This window comes from Crocodylus porosus, unplaced genomic scaffold (genome assembly GCF_001723895.1).
Source record: "Crocodylus porosus isolate Cpor-Errol unplaced genomic scaffold, CroPor_comp1, whole genome shotgun sequence".
In the NCBI taxonomy this organism is placed as follows: Eukaryota; Metazoa; Chordata; order Crocodylia; family Crocodylidae; genus Crocodylus; species Crocodylus porosus.
In genome coordinates, this window is record NW_017728924.1 from 15,753,179 (window position 1) to 15,767,023 (window position 13,845).

Below are 13,845 nucleotides of genomic sequence, written 5' to 3' on the forward strand. Positions count from 1 at the left end.
AAACAGGCAACCCAAAAAGTATGGAGGCTGGTAGGGGGTTCTTTCACCATCTCAAACTGCAGCAAGGGAAGTTTAGGTTAAATATGAGGAAAAACCAGGAGGGTAGTAAAACAATGGAACGGGCTACCCAGAGAGGTGGTGAAACCTCCATCTTTGGAGGTTTCTAAGACCTGGATAGACAAAGCTTTGGCTGGAATGATCTAGTTGGGGATGGTCCTGCCTTGAGCAGGGAACTGGACTAAGTGGCTTCCTGAGGTCCCTTCCAGCCCTCATGTCCTATGATTCTATGACTTACACTTTTCTCACTTTGTGAATTGTTAGTGCCATCATTTGGAACAATGCTCTCTGCAATTTGGCTTTCAGTTGAAATTATAGAGAGACCCAACTGAAATTGAGCCTTGGAAGGACACAAGCTCATCTTTGTAAGGTTAAGTTTCAAAAACTCCCCAGTTGCAACAGGGACAGACAAGGTTAACAGAATCCTGAGTTCCATGGTTATGACTAGAAACGAGGGCAAAAGCTTATTTTTGCACAGAAATGCCAACGCTGTGTTTTGGAAGCATTCCAGTCCCAGCTGCCTGCCAAAAACTTGAAGTTGCATGCAAAAATCCAGGGCATTTACGTCAAAGGATGTCTCTTCCACAGGCATTCTGTCTTCTACCACTTTGCTTAAAGCAGTGCATGTGGTATAAAGCTTTGTGCAGCATCTTCAGTGCTTCCAAGAAATTGTACAAAAAACTGAACAGCCTACGGTACTCCTTAAATTGGAAAACTCTTTCAGCAAGTGGCTGTATCCATGTCGCCACGGTAAACTTACCATCCTCCACATCCTCAAGCCCCAGCACTGCTCCATGCAGCCTGTTTCCTAAACTGGAAATAGTTCAACCATTCTGTGGAGAATGATAAAATCAAAAAATGTTTCCAAACCACCTTGCCAATATTCAATCAGAGCATAAATTTGCCATCATTTCTCTTTATCAATCCTACAAATTCATTTCAGTCTAATTTCCAAGACAAACGCTCTCTATAGGATAGTTGTTCATGCAAACTGTTGATTCCTTTTGTTTCTCTAGGAGATTCATTTTGTTTTCCAGTCTCAAGTAAGCATGCCAAGTAAAAGCAAAATCTCTAGAAGTAAATAGCAGCAGAATAAATAAACAGGAATGTAAAAGCCAATCTCACTTTATACATTCTCCACTGGAAACCTGGCATGAAAAGTGGGAAGCTAAAAACTCCTTTCCATTACTATACGAAGGAAAACCCTTACTATTTGTTTGAAATTGCCCAGGATTCACAAACAAAAAAGTGAACTCTCTTCTCATCTACTCACCATTTGGAAAGATCTGTCAGAACATCAATGCTCAGAGTTGTTTCCTCTGTTAATTCCTGCATATTCCTTGAATAACTGTGTAATCATAAAAGTTGCTTGTCCACAAACAGCTACAGCCACAAATGACACCCCCTCACTGGTGACATTTGCTTTTTTGTTTTCTTTTTTCAAGACTGTCCGAATGCCAGGAGACTCTTCTCGTTAGAAAAGCTATTTTCAGAGGTAGACTCACAGACGTTTTGGTTGGGTGAACATACATGACCGGACAATTCCCGTGCATCAGCTGGAAGTAAAGCAGTTTTACATTGTAGACATTGCTTCCAGTGTTTCGTTTGCAATGCTCGACTGCAGAAAAAATGTTTGTTTTCATAGAAGACCATCACACTATCACTTCCAGTTTTGGTCATGACCATCCACCCGATCACTGAAGACCGCTAGCCAGAAAGAGATCAACCAACCAAACATCCAATATGAATTTCTCATTCAATCTGAAAGCACCGCCTCGGACTGCTGTTGCCTGACAGCACATTCTGTGGCATTACCAGTTTGCCAAGTTTAATGGAAAACAATTATTGCCAGTGAATGTTTTTTATTTCTGAATTTACTTTTCAACCCCCTTTAATTTCTCCCCAAGGTACATGGCTGCCAACTTGACCTACCTGTAAGGCTGACCCAGCACAAAACGAGTATGTGCAAGGGGTGAGATAGGGCTCCATGGGCATTTCTTCTCTTTTCAGTGCTCAGCTGTTTGTTTGCCATCATATTTTTCACCTGTGTTCTTTAACATCATGTTTCTATGTATAACAACATGAATGATCTGAGAAGACTTTTTATGATTTTTGGGAAAAGGAAGGTTGAGTAATCTCTATCTGTATAATATGGCACTTTCATTTCCAGTGTTTTATGATTATATACAGTAACATGGGCAAAGTACAAGATGTTGAAAACAACATTAGGTGAAGCATCTGAACAAGTGGGGGGCACTGAAGTAGCTGTCAACCTAGCTTGGTAATGCCAGGAAATACAGGAACTCCAGAATCCAGTTGGGAAAGGATAAGCAGGCAGAAGGACTCATTAATGCCGGACAGCAGGTGAGACTGTGTTGCCCTCTGTTAATATTGGCCATTTACATTCATGCAAAACAAAGTGATATTTATGGATGTCTGCAGCGATCTCTGGGAAGTATGAACTACTTTATGCATCTCAAGGAGATGTTAACTGGAAAACCCAAGCTACTGGAAGAATCTGGCAACCAGTCCCACCCACTAAGGACTCCATGGATGTGTCCAGACAAGTGTGGAAATGTGGTACATGGCTGTCTGCAGTGCTGCACACCACATATGCAGGTGATCCTTGTGCTGCTGATTCACAGCACTGGGGGTGGAGATGTTTGACCCCGGAAAATCCCAGGGTCAAAAATACCCGCACCTAAAAAAAGCAGGGGGAGGGGCACGTGCATATGGCAGCAGTGCACGCTGCCCAAAACCAGACTCTGGCCAGCCAGAGCCACACTCCAGCTGCTGGCCAGGTTTCTTGCTGCAAGATCGCCATGGATGCAGTTCCCGGAGGCCCTCAGGACCCCAGGTAGGGATGCTGGGGCCAGCACAGTTGCTGGCCCCAGCCTCTCTTACCCAACCCTGGACAACGTGCCATGCACCATTACAAAACACGTTGTGCCACTGTTATTTGTCCCTGGGGAAATGCATGTGCCCACTGGTGGGGATGTACCCTATGCATGGTAAGAAGAGTGGAGTGCAAGAGGCCTAGCTCACCCAGTCATGCCAGATGGCAACACACCTATCTCTACTTCTGTGAGGTACAGAAGAGGCCTGCTACAACTGCGGGCTCCTGCTTTTCAGGGAAGAAACAGGGTGGAGAGTGGACTAAGACTCTGTGGGAGGGTAGAGCGACAGGAGCCCCCGTATCAGAATATGTCCAGGGCTTTGGATCATAAAATCCAGCCATGGTACTTATAAACTATTTCCCCGGAAAAGCCTCCGGAGAGAGCTGAGAACACACCGTTCATTGGTATTTATAACTTTTATTTGCAATACTTTAGGTCCAAGTTTCAAACTGCAATATTTTTACACTCAAGACACAGTCATGCACAATCCATATTTCAATTTTCTATTGCTTCAACCACAATTTAAAATAACTTAATATTGGAAACAAAAAAAAAAAAATCTTAAAAAAAATAAATGGCTGCTGAGGTCAGTAAGATGGATCCATGCCATCAGCACATTTACAAAGTAAATAACTTAGTTCTCTTTTTAAAAAGCTCATAAGTACCTTTTAATCCAAAGTTACAGAAGAATTTCACTACACGTTGTTTTGTTTTTCTTTTCTTTTTTTTTAAACAGATAACACGTCCTAAAAAAAGGAATGTACAGCAAAATGAGATACATTTCTGATAAACAATGAAAATGTAGGATCCTCCTCGGTGTACATTTGTCTGGATACCCTGAAGAAAAATCCAGCAGACACCAGTATCATTGTGAACCAGTTGAACTGGGGCTTAGAGCTGGTTAAGACTCACACCAGTTAAAGGTCACAGAATTCTTGTGCCAGACTTCACTAGAATGGAGCATGTGCGTGTGCCCCACACGTGCTGTGCAGTATGAGCCCATGTATGTAACTCTAAAAGAACACCCTGGCTTGGCCACCGGATTGAAGTTGTACTCACAACATTAGTTCTTCTCCCCACCAGGCCTTTGTCACTTGTCAGAGCTGCATCAAGAAGAGCCGACTTGCCGTTCGTGGCTGACGACAATATTCTGTTGACAGATCTACCAACGTTGCCTAGTGCTAGCCTAAAACAGTGCAGCAAAAAGCAACTGCATTTGCATTTCATTTGTAACCTGGAAGCTTAGAGGTCAAATCTTAGCAGGCCTGGATGGAAAAGGTTTGCATGCCTCAACGGCATGGTTTTTGGCCTATTCTGACCTGTTAAGCACCGTACCATGTACAAAGAGAGAGAGAAGTCAGGATCCTCTTTCACCCCCTTACTTAGCCAGGGGAGAATTTCTAGCAGCCAGCACATAGTAACATTCAACATAGATATCTATGCCTTCCTAGGACCTGCTAATTAAGTGCCAGGTCACACTGCCATTGGAGTCAACGGCAAAACTCTTCCTGACTTCCATGATAGATGAGCTGAGCCCTACATCTATCCCCTAAGTATGCAGTAAGTTTGGACAGATGAAACAGAGAACATTCAGCAGCAAAAGGATGTTCATTTAAAACAAGTCAAGCTGACGTCCTTCCCCCATGCTTCCTACAATATGATGCCAGCGAGTAACACTGAGGAGACCTAGATTCAGGAATGGGCCTGGGACTGCAGGCAGTGCTCTAGTGGAGGCTACACACATGATGGAAGCAATAGACCCATTCTCCAGGTTGAGTAGACAGATTTAAAGCCTTACTGTAAACAGGCAGTCTAGAAGGGAGTGAAATGAGAAGCCTGACTACTTTATCTCAGCCAGTTACAAGGTCTTGTTTAGCAGCCACCTTGGGCAGAAGCAACAGAGAGGGAGTAGAAAGACTTGAGTAGCCAAAAGCAAGAGATTATGAACAGCAACGATGGCAAGAGTTAACCTCTGCTTTCTCTCTCTCTCTGGAAATAATCTTTCAGCTATTCCAAGCCCCTGAAAGGAGTGAAGGCTAGCGAGGAGGACACACCGATAAGAACCACTAAATTCATACCCTCCTCTTCCCTAGACTGCAAGTGAAATTCAGGTTTGAAAGTATGTGCTAGCCCCTTCTGCACTCCATCCATGACTGCTCGTTCAGACTGACCCTTCATTGCTCCTCATTTCAATTCTATTTTCCTGTTCGCCTTGACACCATTCAGTACATAACTGGCCAAAGCAGGTGTTGCTGGCTATGCCTTGCAGTAAATGGGCACTAAGCATGAGTGGGTGGGTGTCCCTGGGTCAGAAACAGCAGCATCTGGCATACAAACAGGAATGCAGACACGGTTAGTCCTCTAGGAAAACATCAAGTGCAAAGCCACTATGCACCAAAATTATATAAAAAGGTAATTTCTCATTAAATCAACTTGATGAGTTATGTTGTCCACAGTTTCCATAGTCAGGGTCAGATTCTGAATGCTCGCTCACCGAGAGTAGCTAAGCAGGGATAGGAACAGTTGCAAATTTAGACCCTAATGACCGAGCAGAAGGCACCAGTGAAGAGAGTAAAAGTGTCCTTCCCCTTCCTCGCCATTCCCACAACACCGTGTTTGAGACTGCCGCTACTCCCAAAGATGCACATGTCCAGTGTCAGGCCCAAAGCAAGTGGATTTCACCACCACATCGTTCATACACAATCCCAGTAGGCTATCTTGGCTATACAACATTTATACATAGGGGAAGGTGCAGGTGAGCTGCTACCAGCTTCAGCCAAGCAATGACCCCTTTACATCAAAGAGAGAAAATAAAGGACTACCCTTTTACATCAAAGAGAGCAAAGGGAAGGGTTTTGTTGTTTCACATGGTACCAGCAGAAACCCAAGCGAGATATCAGAATGGTCTCCTTTGAAACACTGAGATTGTCCTTTCCCTGTCTCTCTCAAAATAGGTGACTAAAAATGAAGATACTTCTCCAGTCCAAAGAAAAAACTATTTGAAAAGCTGGAGGCTCTGCCTTCTGGACTGGAGTCACTTTTCCCACCCCTTATAAGTTACTGCATGTGAATAACTGACAATCCACTGATGAAACATGTAGACTAAGAGCCTTTGCAAGGCTCACACGGGCCAATCTAGCTTTACTGTGCATGCCCTGGTATTTCAAGCAAAGCAAACTTTTCTCCTGTCTTCAATGGTAGGTTTTATGGATTCTCTCTGCTATGAATCAAGTTGTTAACAAACTCATTGAACAAAGAAATCCACTTATTTACATGCTCAAGGTACAGGGGTGAGGAATATTCCTTATGTCACCAAACCTCTGGCTAAATATTGGAAGTAACATCTTCACAAACAATAGGCTTTGATTTAGCGTTTCCCTTTCCTAGTGGCTGGAATGTGCTTTGTTTCAGAATGGAGGGAAATCAGGGAGGTTATTTAACAGAAGTATAATGCTGAGATGCACCTGCTAGCCTCAAAGAAACCTGATCAACAAAAATGAAAGATCAAATAAATACTCAAATTCATCTGCGCACAATGAGGTTTGGCCAACCAGTAGCCAACGGTGGAAAACAGACGCACATATTTACAATAGCAGACGAGACATGAAAGGTGATAACACCACCATTGCCCGAGCCTGCCACCAAGACCTGAGAGCACTGTAAGATCCAGTCATTCCTTGGGCTCCTGTGAAGGCAGGCAGGAGCCTTAATATGTCTATAAGGTTTTTATTCCCCCACCCCCTTTTCTTTTTTCTTAAATAAATAATCTGTACTGTGCTTCTCAAGCTTCCCTGACTTTACTGCTGTCCTGTTCCTTTCTCAGGACCTTCTGGATCCCCAGGTAGCAAAAGGGCCTTTTTCACACTTTGTCATGACAGCGGACTGGAATAATATTCAAGAGCTAGATAAAGCTTTACTGGACTATGACTTGAAAATTAAAATAGAAAAAGGCAAATAACCAATCTATTAGAACCTGGAATGAAAGTATTTGACCGACGTACAATATGTAAATCCTTATATATCTATATCTATAGATATAGATATATCTATATATCTATCTATCTATCTATATATATATATATATATGCTTTTGGCAGCAGGTCTCTCTAATACTTCTTAAAAATATATAAGAGATGCCTCTCAGCAATCAAGATGGTACCAGAGATTTATTGGATTTGTTTGCTTCTTTTTCTTTCTGCAAGGGCAATGCCTATCCTAATGTGCTGTTACTTGAGCCTGTAAGTCATGTACAAGGTTTGTCCCTCTCCAGACTGCTTTCCACATTAGTATTCCACTTGGAAGTTGGCCTCCTAGTTCAGGAAACTGTAAGAGCAGCTGCCATCTTTCTGCATCTGGTGACGCACAGCATTTAGTGCTGCAGAATATCCCAAAGCAAAGGGCTTTAGGGATGCTACCGGTCCCGTTAGCAGGCATGTAAACTAATTGGTCCCTGTTACAAAGAATTCAAGTGGGGCTTGCATGTTGGATAGAGTCACTGGCAGGAACTGGATTTCAACAGTATCTTGTCAGTATCCTAGGAATTATTTTTTTTGCGTAAAATCTCTGGATTTGCTGCTGCAAAATAAAATAAACACTTTTAAAAACGAAAATAAAAATTAAGGCCTCTTATGAAAACAGCTGCATTTAAAAAGCCAGAGCCAATAATATTTCCTAGACTGGAGTGTGCACTGTCCTGAAGAACTGAAGCTACCATTTTAAAAAAAAATCATCTCTTATCTTTTTGGGGTTGCTTTGAAGGATAGGGTTGGGGAAGATGCCAACATCTTTAGAGCTGAAGAAAACAAATATGGAAAAACAGTAAATCAAATAGTATAATCTCTCAAACATAGGGTTTTGTATTCTGTGCCTGGCAAAGACTCTCTGGAAAAACTGATTTTATTTCAAGGGACAGATATCTGTATGCACCTTTGTGGCTAAGGAAAGTAAAAGTTACACTGGAAGTAGAAACTGTCGCTTGTTTACTACTTGTGTAAAAGTTAAATGCATTTTATTTATTCACTGACTCGTTACACAACAAAGATGGGCCTTCCTGTGCTTGAACCACTGGATTTTCAAGCCTTAACTCGCATTGCCTGGATATCTAGCTTGGGTTGACAAGGAAAAAAAACTATCACCTCACAAGATGGGAAGGACCTTTTCTTGTTTGGGTGTCAATAAATAAACTTCTTCTGCCCCCCAGGTGATTCAGGAAAGGTTAATTAACACTTGACTATGATAAACTAATTAATGCCACCTCAGTCAAGCTTCAAAGAAAACAATCAAACAGTGAGGACTGGCCAGTAGGTGATACCGAAGAAGAGTCACAACATGAAGACCTGAATAGGAAACCTGGACTAAAACCCCAAATCAAACAAGGGCTAAAGACCTAATCCAGGAAAGGGCTGAGCACCATAAACTCCTTCTAACTACAGCATGAGTTAAAGACATCTAGCACCTTGCAAGGACACTCAGCACCTTGCAGCATCAGGCCCTCAATGGGTACGTCTACATGTGCACATTTATTGCGCAGTAACCTAATATAACTGCGCAGTACAGGCACATATCTACACATGCATGCCCATACTGCACAGTAACTATGGCAGCTTATGCCAATTTGGGCATAAATCTGATGCCTGCATGATGCAGGTATCAATTTTATGCCCAATTAGTTAGTGTACAGTAACACACGTGTAGATCCCTTACTGTGCAGTCACACTGTGTATAGACTGACTTGGAACTCACTTTAGTCCCAACTCAGTCCACACACAGCATTAATTTGCTTTAATCCCAGCACATGTAGACCCCAGCCCATTCCCATTTACTGCACAGTAATTTACCGTGCAGTACATTTAAGCCAGCATAAATGCACATGTGGACACGCTCAATGGGAAAATTGCCTTGATCTGCATTAGAAGGCTCTACTAACAGTGACAAGACCTCCGCTACTCACAGCCAGGATCCAAGGCTGTTTCAAAGGGCTTGGATTTTGGCTTAGTCATCTTACTAAAATACAGCAGCAAAAATCCATATAAACTCCTTTGCTGAGTGAAAACTACTCAAATTTGCCACTTCTGAGTAAAAATAAAATACAAATTGCTTAATTAATCCATTTTGTTCCTTTACAGATAAATGTAGTAGTCAGCACAATCCTCAGTCATTTCCAGGAGTTAGCCTCCCCTCGACAAGTGCACACTTGCATTATGGGGTGTTTGGTGTGTGCACTGAGGAGAGTTGAAAGCAGACCCAGTTTATGGCTGTAAGAATATTTATGTAGTCCAGTCTGCATTTTTCTTCCTATATTTGCCTTTGCCTTTTTTTTTTTTAGATGCCTTTCCTCTTCCGGCTTCTGCTATACTCACTCATGCAGAACTAAATCCTGCAAGCCCTTATTCACGTAAGTAGTCCTCATGATTTCAGTGGGATTGCTCACGTCTAGATTGCTCGCCTGGGTAGGAGTTCATAGGAATGGATCCCTCCAATTTATTGGCAATGTTAGAGATGCTACACACCCTTCTTCAGCAGACACAATGTGGACATGAGGACAGGCAAACTCTGTTTACAGAACTAAAAATATCACTGAGCTAAGATTGCCCCTCCCCTACACCAATGCAAACCTAGGTCAGGTAATAATTCATTTCCACAGGGCTGCCAGGGCCTGGATACAACAGGCTAAGATCTGCCATCAGTTGTCCTGTAGTTCTTACGGTCCAATCCCACAGGGTTGAGTGCTGTCTGCAAATTGGTTGAGCCTCCTCAGCTCCCTTCAGTGATAGTGCTCTTCACTTAGTCTTCTGTGGGAGCTCTGGGTGCTCAGCATGTGAGAAAAGAGACTCGGCACCTAGCTAGACTGGGCCCATTGTCACTTGACATTTTGGTGATAGTGTACTATTGGACGAGCACTTTATGAGCAAACTTGCTGATCTTGCTTTTCTTGTTTTTAAAAAAATCCCACAAAGGCAAAAATAGTACAATTAATTATATGAATCAAGCTGCCAGGGACCCGAACACTAGATATTCATGGCTAAAAGTATGCATCTCCAAAGGATGCTTCATCTGCTCTGCTCTTGATACATTTTTTGGATTGGAAATACAATTTCACTCTCTTCCTTATCTAATGGTACCATGAATGGGCAAACGCTAGAGAGCAGGCTGTGTTCAAAAGACGATACCGTCCTGAAGGAGCTGAATGCAGGACTCCGCTGCAATTCCAAGCCATAGCGAAACAAAACACAAAACAAAAAACACCCAAAAAACCCCAAATCCCAAAAATGGGATTGTGCATCTTTAAGAAACAACCAATTGTTTAAAAGTAAAACATAAAACGTTCACTGGGGGTCTTGCTACCAAGTTGTTTTACCTTGGAAATAGCTTAGATAGCAAAGCCATTACCTTTCCATTCTGTCTTGGGTCCTGTTTCATCTTAGAAATATATTAAGGAACCAGAGAGCAGGAAGAAGACACGTGATAGGTTTCTATTCCTTGGGGAACCAGAGAACTGCTGGCCCCCATCATGACTGTGACGGTTTGTCCTTCTACCCACCTGTCCTGCAGCACAAGAGTTGAGGTTTTACAGAGTTTTTGTTCAGTCCTGCTCTGGAGAGAGCTGGTGTGGGGTGAAGCCAGCCCTCAGTGCTAGCGGCTGCTGTTCTTAATCGCTTCCTTTGCTGCAATAATCAGAGGAGTCAGGCTGGAGAGAGGCTTGGCTAGTTTTAAAAATGGATGCTACCAAAAAAGAATAAGAAGAGCAGATTAGTTTCCTTTCCAACACACATTTTTCAGACAGTCTTCCTGGAGTGTTTTTGTGGTTGCTCTATAATTAAGAACACAGAAACATATTGCTCCTGGGTCAGGGTCCAGGTAGCCATCTCGCATACTTCCATCCAAGAATTGATCAAACACCACCTTAAACCTGGTTGTTTGCCTCTGCTACTCCTATTGGCTAGGGACAGACTTTACACATAAACCAGTTTAAGTGATCAGAAACTGGTTTAAACCTGTAACAGAACAGATATTCAGGCACATAAACCAGTTTGAAAATGGCTGAAACTGGTTTGAGATAAACCTGGTTGAATGTAGTATCAGTCTTAACTGATTTGGCTCAACCTGGTTTATGCAGTGTCTGTCCACACCCCTTGCTGTTAAAGAAGAGACTCCCAGCATCCCAGCATGCTCTCTGGGCTCAGCTGGCCCCTCCTCTCTGCTCTCTAGCTGGAGCAGGGGTGGGGCTGGAAGTTGCAGATCAAAGAATGCAGAGCACTACATTTACATTATAAAGCAGAACCTGTAAAACCTAAACATAGCCTTTCTGAATGCCTGGCTGTAAGGAAACACTCTGCCCTCAGGATTAGTAAGACTTATGCAAGGCTTTCTCTTGTCTTCCTGCTTTACATTTTAAGTTAAACTAAGTTGTGTATGCCATGTTTTACTGGGCTGTATCTTAGCTTAGGCACAGCTTTTTGGTTGTTCTCTGTTGTAAGCTTTGCAAATTGCTGGGTTCAATACTTGCTTGCTTCAGAGAAAGGACTTTTTTTTCCTATCCCCACTTCTCAGTCTGGCAGCAGCTCTCCCTCACCCCCACCCCGACTGGTGGCTGGCATCCTGTGTGTCCTGCTAGCCCCAGGTGGTGCCTGGGGCTACCACCTCCATGCCAGCAGGGAGGGGTGTGAGCCTTGGAGGGCATCGCTTTTCCCTCCCCTTTGAGAGTGGCTGGCTGGCATGCTCTAGCACCCCCCAGGCTTTTGGCTTGAGCCACTGCAGGCATGTGTCTGCATTTCCTGACTTAACAGAGAATGCCTGTCCAGCTATTAATCCGGGTAAGCTGTGCAGCTTAAACTAACCTGCAAAGAGTGAATCAGTTCAGGCTCAGGCTTTTTGAATGTCTGTCCCTAGCCACTGGGAGGTGTTCCAGAACTTCACTGCTCCCCTGGCTTGAAAACGCTGGTTCTAATGCACGATTCTAATTTAAAAATTACAGAGTACTATTTCAGTTTTTGAAGGCTATCAAGGGAAAGCCGATTCCTAGGTAACATAAGGATGAAATTAGCCCAACTCTTTGGGGGCCCTGATCCTGTATTGAGAAGCACGGATGCACAAGTTCTAATAGAAGACTCACCTGAGTTGCCTTGTATCAGAAGGCAAAAATTTGACTGCAGTGGGCTGGGTGACATAGTAAGTTCACATATTAACACTGCTCCTTCAGTCTACTCCATGGAGATAAAACAAGCAATTTGCCGCCCTCCAGCATCCCAGGAGGTACTTGCCCCATGCCCCCCACAGAGCAAAGATGAAGCTCAAGTGTCCTGGCTCTTAACTATGTCCCTGCACGCCAGACTTCTAATGGCAAGTCAGAGCTATGCAGGCAAGAAATGGTATTAAACCTTAGCATGCAACATTACAGTGACTTGTAACTGTTCCAAGTGAACACATGAGACCACCCTCATATTTGCAGGATATAAAAGCCACTTTTCACTTGCAGTCTCCTCCTTTCCCTTCCCATTTTACCTGCAAAAGCTCCTTGGCAGATCCTCTCCTGTCTACATCCATCTCAAGACAGCGGTTCAGAAAGTCTCGGAACACAGCAGAGAGTCTCTCGGGATTCTGCAGTTCTGGAGTGCCATTGGTAGCTATCAGATATAATGCCTAGAGACAAAAAAAAAAAAACCCAGATAGTGTAACCTCTTTCTTTCAGGTCCGCAGCTTCTCACACAGTTTTTTGTGTTCAAGGCCAAGTCCATAGCAGCCACCTTTTTAGAATGAAGTTCAGAATGTGCTTTTTGATGACAACCCTACACTGGCAGAGGCCCTTACGAAGACAAAGCATCAGTAGACAGGACCTGACAAAACTTCTAGGTGTAGCACAGAGCTAAACACATACTTCAAAGGAAGCTGGAATATTAAAGTGCATCTCTGCAGCACTAACTCTTTCCTCCAACAATGCTTACAGAAGACTGCAGTAGACATTTTCATTCAATTCCAGGCAATTGGCAATCAAAGGAATTTTGAAGTTAGCACTCTGGTGCAGTGAGTCAGTTTTGAACTTGGATGGGAAGACAAGAAATTTAGAGCCTCATTTTCAAAAGACACGTACAATGTCGTGCCTAATTTATGTGCACATTTCTATGCACACAAAGGAGATGCATAGTTGAATGGAAGCCTGTAAGCCAGATCTTTTACAGCAGTCTACAAATTCCATATCAGCTTTCTTTAAATGAAAAATTACGCTTTAATGAGCTACATAGGAAAATGATTAATACTATCCATATGGCAGGGCCACATTCATTATTTTGATATTGACTTCCACATATTTCATGGTGTTTCCATGCTTCGAAAATGTAACAATGTTCTCTAGTGCCAATGCATAACTGCATCACAGAAGTTGCTAGGGAGTGAACGGGGGGCTTGGGACACCTCAGCTAGTGATGGTCAAGGGTTTCCTCACCTGGAGAAGCAGTTTGCAATTTATGCTTCCAAGTAAGCCACCCATTGAGATGAATGAATTCACACCTTAGAAAGGTAAGACTCTATCCAACTTGCTCATTTCCTGTTCATAGTTTATCCTCACAACTACAAGGGCTGGAAATACATTTTGAAAAACAAAAACAGTGACAACTACAAGTCTGGAGAATTCTTCTATCCCAAGGACTGAATTCCACCCAGTTTGGGAATTTGGGGGGAAAACCAACATTTGTTTCCACTTATTTATTAAATCCAGGCTTTTCATATTCATGGACAAAACTCAGCCTAGGGCCCTCGTGAACTGACTTCAGACAACTGACTACAGACTTCAGACATCCTGTACTTCCAGGCTGCTCTGAAACCTTTCTGACTTCCTTGTTCCAGGCATCAGGCTCCAGAGCAGTGAGAGACGCGCGGGTGAAGCCCGCTGCGCCCC

At 43.1% G+C, this 13,845-nt stretch overlaps 1 protein-coding gene across 1 annotated transcript in view; it reads right to left on the reverse strand.

Annotated features, from left to right (window-relative positions):
- Positions 1–7,024: 7,024 nt before the first annotated feature.
- Positions 7,025–13,845, reverse strand: part of PAK3 (p21 (RAC1) activated kinase 3) — a 107,688-nt gene continuing 100,867 nt past the window's right edge. The window contains exons 14-15 of the mRNA XM_019540404.1: positions 12,456–12,593; positions 7,025–10,676 (exon numbers count right to left, since the gene is read on the reverse strand). Of these exons, the coding sequence (XP_019395949.1) occupies positions 10,587–10,676; positions 12,456–12,593 (228 nt within the window). The 3' untranslated portion in view covers positions 7,025–10,586. The remainder of the gene's footprint in view (positions 10,677–12,455; positions 12,594–13,845) is intronic.